This window comes from Fukomys damarensis, unplaced genomic scaffold (assembly GCF_012274545.1).
Source record: "Fukomys damarensis isolate Sample0158 unplaced genomic scaffold, DMR_v1.0_HiC HiC_scaffold_16, whole genome shotgun sequence".
Classification (NCBI taxonomy): domain Eukaryota; kingdom Metazoa; phylum Chordata; class Mammalia; order Rodentia; family Bathyergidae; genus Fukomys; species Fukomys damarensis.
Genome location: NW_022900928.1, coordinates 58,558,358 through 58,564,885, shown reverse-complemented (window position 1 = coordinate 58,564,885; position 6,528 = coordinate 58,558,358). Strand labels below are relative to the sequence as shown.

The window sequence follows — 6,528 nt, the reverse complement described above, 5'->3', positions numbered from 1 at the left end:
GAGGCCCGGGTCCGCGGGACCTCCACGGAAGCCGGCTCGGAGCGGCGCGTCAATACCGCGTTCCCTGGCCGCGTGACCTATAAACGCCAGAGCGGCCCGGGCCTCTAGGCCCCGCCTCCCCACCCCTGCAGGGTGGGGCTAAATGCCGGAGTGCGTCACCTACCGGCCCCCTTCAGTTTCCATTTGGAAACTTTATGCCCCTCTGAGTAAGGCTCGCAGGAACAATAAATTTTAGAAGGTAACAGGAAAGATCTAACAGAAAGATACAACTGGAAAACAAACTCGGGGTAATTGAGCTACTTTTGCTTTTCCAGCACTTCCGGCCTCTCCCCAAAAACAACAATTAAAACACCTTGAAATTCAAATTACCGCAAAAGGGAATTCTGGGCCCTGTCAAACAAGGACAGTAAGGAAGTTTAGAAAGCTTCGGAATGCCAATAGACTTTTGAGTGAGGAACAATTATGATTAGAAAATCATAACAACAATGAAAAGATATAGGGCTGTGGAGAAAGCAATTAATAATCCTAAACCTGGACTGGCAAGTAAATGGTAATTGAGTGCGTGCGCTAGAGCGGAAAACCTTTTAATAAACTGAGGTTTCTTTTTAAAAATATTAAAATACATCTTATCATGATTAATATGTTTTGGAAAAACAAGCTTTGAGGTCAGAAATAGTAATGTTTAAATCCAAGGTCTCTTGGTGGATTTGAGACCTTGGGAAACTGTTCTCTTCCAAGGATCAGAGTTTGCATAATTCAGATAAGCCAGTCCATGTTTCAGGGTCATTCTGAGGGTTAGACAAAGAAACAGAACAGTGAGTGACAAACCCGTGGGCAATAGGTCTTCCTGAAACCTGCCCCTAAGGATACCACACACTAGACACAAAAGATATTTTAAAATAAGGCTATTCAGGACAAAATAATTTAGACCCGAGTAAATCCCCTCCACACCAGGTACGTAGGAAGTGCACTTAACTTGATGGCAGAGCAAAGTCTTTGCTCCTATTTTAAATAAGGCTATTCAGGACAAAATAATTTAGACCCGAGTAAATCCCCTCCACACCAGGTACAGAGGAAGTGCACTTAACTTGATGGCAGAGCAAAGTCTTTCTGCTCCTATTTGCTTTTCAATCTTCAGATCAAGCAAAAAGAACAAACCCTGACAAGTCATCCTGAAGAGGAAGTTTTAAAAGAACAGTAACTTTTTTTTAAGATCAAATCTGTAAGATGAGATGATTTAACTGTAGGAAGAGAATGGATGGGAAAGGTTGCACATGCTCTTTCTCTTGGTTCTCCCATAGTATATCCAGCTTTGATTTGTTTTCAGCACAGTGTTTTGCCTTGTAGGATATTTCTTTGTATAATTAGGATAGTTGTGTAGTCATCTTAGTAGCTACTGTGATACCAGATACAAGGTCTTGAAGATGTCGTGGGTTCAATAAACATTTGTGAATAAAGTAATGCTATTATATAACATCCATTAGTTGGCATCAGAATCCATTATGCATATTCATGGCAATTAAGGATGGAAAAAATGTTCTCCAGGGTCTGATATTTAGCTTAGTGGCACCGCACCTGCCTCACAAGCTCAAGGTCCTAAGTTAAAAAAATGATAATAATGTTCTCCAGATTTTCAAAAACAAGAGTGTTGGTGCCAGGAATTTAGCTCAGTGGTTCGGCCTCCTGCTTCACAAGTGCAAAGTCCTGAGTTTGATCTCCAGAACCAAAAAAATAAATACATAACCAAACAAAAACATGAGTGTTAACTTTAAAGATTATAGATACCAGCATTCACAGAATACAGTGAGGATTGTAAGCATATGGTTTGTGAACATAGGAAAAGCAACATGTAGTTACTGAGGCCAACCTTTTGCTAATCTCCTTGCTTATATATTTCCTTTATCTGTAAAAACTTCCACCCATCTTATACACCTATCAAATCCACTGATATTTTTCTGTTGCTATAAAATAATACCACCAACTGGGTAATTTATAAAGAAATATATTGTCATTAAACGTGCCTATTTCCTTATTTATTATTTCTTTACGGTGAAAACTTTCAAAATCCTTCCCATTTTTGAAATGTACAATTTACTACTCTTATCTATAGTCATCTTATTGTGCAGTAGCCCAGCAGGACCTGATTTAAACAGTACACAATGTAAACATGTATTGAAATATCCTATGATATCCCATTAATAGAGACAATATTTGTTTTTAAGTGTCAAAAATTAATTGATAAAGAAGAGGAATTCACTTTCTCACAGTCCAGGAAACTGGGAAGACCCACCAGGACTAGTATCTTCTGAGGGCCCTGTCTCTTGCTTCCAAGGTGGCAATTTGTGGCTGTGTCTTCACATGACAGAGGGGTAAAGGTCCCTTTAGCCCTTTTATAGAAGTACAAGTCCCATCCATGAGGGTAGAACCCTTGTTACCTCATCACCTCCTCATAGCCCCACCTCTTAATACTGGATTTTTCAGGCAACACAAACATTCAAATCATAGCACTTTTCTCAAATTCTCCCTTTCTCATTAAGCCATACCTGTTCATCCAACAGATCTGCTGAACACCCAAAACCTTTTTTATTCAAATCAAATATTTTGTATCCTTTATTTCAAATGGGATAATGTTTATAAAAACCGCCTTTATTAAGTGCCACAAAAATTGAGTGTTTATTGAGCACCTACTCTGAGCTTCGTGTCACTTTCTGTTCCATGACACGAAATCTGTGTTATTTCTGTAGACCGAAGCTCTCAAAGAATAGGTATGCTGTCTTATTCATCTTCATAGCCCCAGAACCCAACACAGTGCCCTGAACAAAGAAGACATTTAATAATGTCTTTGTTAGGAGCTTCTAGAATTTTTAATCTCACTTAATATATTAGCAAGTCTATATGGTAGCTGTGTCTCTAATAAGCCAGAAGATGTAACTATGCTAGTGCAGGATAAATAGCAGTAAACAAGGGCAAGACATTTAGCTCAATGGCTCTGCTGCCTGCCTCTCAAGTGCAAGGTCCCAAGTTCAATCCCTGGTACAAAAAAAATATATATATAGATAGATAGATAGATAGATAGATAGATAGATAGATAGATATGTGGCAGTGAACAAGACAGTCTCTGCTCACTTACTTTACAGATTAGAAAACTGAGGCTCACCATAGTCACTTCATTTTATTACATTATATTTTCTATAGTAGTATTCATAGTTTTTTGTTTGTTTTATATAGTTTATAGAGTTTGTGTTTGTGGTATGTTTTGAAGCCACTCCCCAAAGATTCACATTTACTCGTGTAAGCCAACATTCAACCTAATAGCTTTGAGCTGGAGGCTGTCTTTATAGCTGGCTTCCTGCAAATGAGGCCTTCACAGCACACAGGCCTGGTATCTATAGCTACACACAGGGCCAGTCCAGGGAATGAGTACAAGCTCTGTGTGACACACAGGAATTCAAAACCAGCAAACATTCTCTCCTCTTCTTGTCCCAAAGATGACAGCCTCCACGCTCCCTTTGCTTCTTCTATCTTTGTTCTCTGACATGCACTATCTTGATGGGTACCAAGCACAGCTGAAATTTCTATCTAAATACTACACGCTTCAAACTTGAGAACTACTGAACAGCTACAACCCAGACAGCTCACCCTGCACTAGCTCACAGCCTGCAGACAGGAAGCCAGCCTGCTCCGGCCACACACGCACTGTGCATCTAACATGAGATGGAAGTGTGTTTACTTTTGCAGACAGCCAGCTCAGTGTCTGCTTACTCTCCAAGAGAAGTCATGTCAAAAGCCACTAAGTGGCTTTCCGGCTTGCCGTACTTCTCCAAAAGCAATTTCTGCGTGAAACTGGAGCTTCGGGCATTTCGTACCAGGGCACATCTGGGATCATTTTACCCATTAGGGAAAGTGGGGCCACTGAGAATTGGGCATTCTCAGAGTAGGGGTGAACTGTAAAGTGGGGACTCTCTGGGTGGGTTTTCTGCCCCAGGCAAATTCACTCCATGTCCCTAAAGAATTACTTCAGTTAATGTTTAATGTTATGGTCTCAAGGTGCATGCATTTTCCTACAAATGACTCAAGTTTATCCTTTTTATGGTGGACTAGTATTCCACTGTGTACAAATACCACCTTTTTATATTCATTTAACTGTTGATGAACACATAGACTATTTTCAAGATTTAGCTGTTATGAATTATGCCACTATAAACATGGTACACATATATCACTGTGGTAGAATGTCTTTAACTATTTAGGAATGTTCTAGTCAAGGTTTGCAAGGGAGCAGATTTAAACAAGATACATAATTTACAGGATTATTTTATAATATTCACCCAAAAAGTCAAATGCAGAGGAGTGCAAGAGATCTGTCCACCCACTAGAGACCTAAAGCATCCAGCCAAGTGAATCCCACAGCAGAGTCCTGTGCAAGTCCAGCTGAAGGCCTAGAGTCCAATGCAAAGTCCTCCATGAGTCCAGCCAGAGGCATTGGGCCCACAGCAATGTCTCATGCAAGTCCGCATTAAGGATCTGCACCGGGAAGGCCCAAAGGCCCGTGGTGGAAGCCAGAAGGCCTGCCCCTGCAGGGTAAAGGATCTGTGTCACCATGCTGAGGGATCTAGACTGGAGCCAGTAAGCAGCACTCAAGGTTAAGGTCAGAGGTCCCCTGATGAGAACAATAGCCATTCCCAGTGACAGCAAGATCCTGAGCTCCTCCAGTGACAAGAACAGCCAAGTTTGCAACTTCTCCAAGAAAATCAACAGCAGACAATCTCCTCCCGTTCTTTTCTATGCCATTGGCAACAAGCCACAACCACACGGATTCAGTTTGACTGAGCATTCCAAATGGACCACTAATTAATCCACCACAGGGAAGATACTAGAAGAGGAATAGCTAGGTAAAATGGAATTTCCACCTTTAGTTTGTTGAGGAATCCCCATACTGATTTCCATAGTGGTTGCATCCATTTACAGTCCCAGCAACAGTGGAGAAGAGTTTCTCTGCATAGCCTCACCAGCATTTGTTACTGGTTGATTCCTTGATGGTAGCCACTCTTCTGGACTGAGATAAATTTCAGTGTTTTAATTTGCATTTCTCACACAACCAGCAATGTTGAACATTTTTCATGTATTTATCGGCCATTTGTATTTGTTCATCTGACAAATATCTGTTCATTTCAGATGCCTGTTTTTAATTGGGTCTTTAAATTTGGAGAGGGTCTAATTGTTTGAGTTCTTTATATATTCTAGATATTAGTCCTTTGTCTGAGGAATGGCTGGAAAATTTGTTTTCCCATTCTGTAGGTTGTCTCATTATTCTGTTAGTGGGCCCATTGCTGTACAATCTTGTCTTATTCCAGTGGAATATACAGCATATGGTACTGTTTATTCATTCCTGACATGTTTCTTTTTAACTTTTTTGTTTCAAAATATGTTTCATGTCCATATTTCAAGTTCCATGTTCTTGCAAAACATTGCTAAGGTGGTACACTCAATTGCTATTTGTTACATTTATTACATTCCAGTTCTCTAGGGATAAGAGAGGAGTCAATTATTTCCTGTTTTACTGTCCTATAGGCCAGAAATCTGAAACAGGAATTGGAGCTAATGTCAAGCCACAGGCTGGGCCGTGGTCCTGTCTGGAATTTGCCTCTCTGCTTTTTTCTTCTCCTGGAGGCTCTTTGTAATCCTAGACTCTTATCCCATCTTCAAAGATAGTCTGTGTTCCTAACTTCAAAAGCTTGTGTAGCCCTCATCTGGCATCTCTCTAACCAGTCTTTCATCACCACTTCTCTCTGATACAGTAAGAAAAGCCTCTCTTCTTTTAAAGACTCAGTTGATAATTTGAGGGCCATCCTAATAATCTCAGATAATTTACCATGTCAAGGTCCCTACTCCTAACTATATCTGCAGAATCTCTTTAATCATATAGAGCAGTATATTCACAAGTTCCGATGGTTAGGGCTGGACATGTGTAAAGGGCCATTATTTGCCTTCAACGCCCAGAAGTTCAGTATCACAGAAGTTTAGCATCAACATTAACCACTAGCTAGTCCTTTCTGTCACTTACTATCTGTGGTGCTTTTAGTCAGTGTGCACTGGTTAAGGTTTCAAGACTTTCTTCAACATGGAGAAATAGTGTGTATGTGCTAACCATGGTACCATGTCCTAAATTCTGTTGTCATAAAAAATTTACTAGGGGCTGGGGATTTAGCTCAGTGGTGCCGCTCCCTGCCTTGCATGCACAAGGTCCAAAGTTCAATCCCCGGTACCAAAAACAAAAAACAAAAAACAAAAAAAAAGAAAGAAACTTACCACTAGAAAAAGAAATCAAAATAACTAATATTGAGTGTTTACTCTGTGCCAAATACTCATCTAGGTGCTTTACATGTACAGATTGATTTAATCTTCACAAAACCCCACGAGGTAGATATCAACATCATTACCATTTTGCTGATGAATAAACTGAGGCACAGTGAAGAATTAAATGAGTCTTGTGATGTTGGCAAAATAAAAGCACACTAGATGGGCTTT

The 6,528-nt window shown here is 40.2% G+C and overlaps 1 protein-coding gene across 1 annotated transcript in view; it reads right to left on the bottom strand.

Moving 5' to 3' along the window:
* Fdx1 (ferredoxin 1) overlaps positions 1 to 198 on the bottom strand; it is a 34,503-nt gene extending 34,305 nt beyond the window's left edge. Inside the window, exon 1 of the mRNA XM_033764315.1 lies at positions 164 to 198. Coding sequence (XP_033620206.1) covers positions 164 to 183 — 20 coding nt within the window. The 5' untranslated portion in view covers positions 184 to 198. The remainder of the gene's footprint in view (positions 1 to 163) is intronic.
* Positions 199 to 6,528: the final 6,330 nt, after the last annotated feature.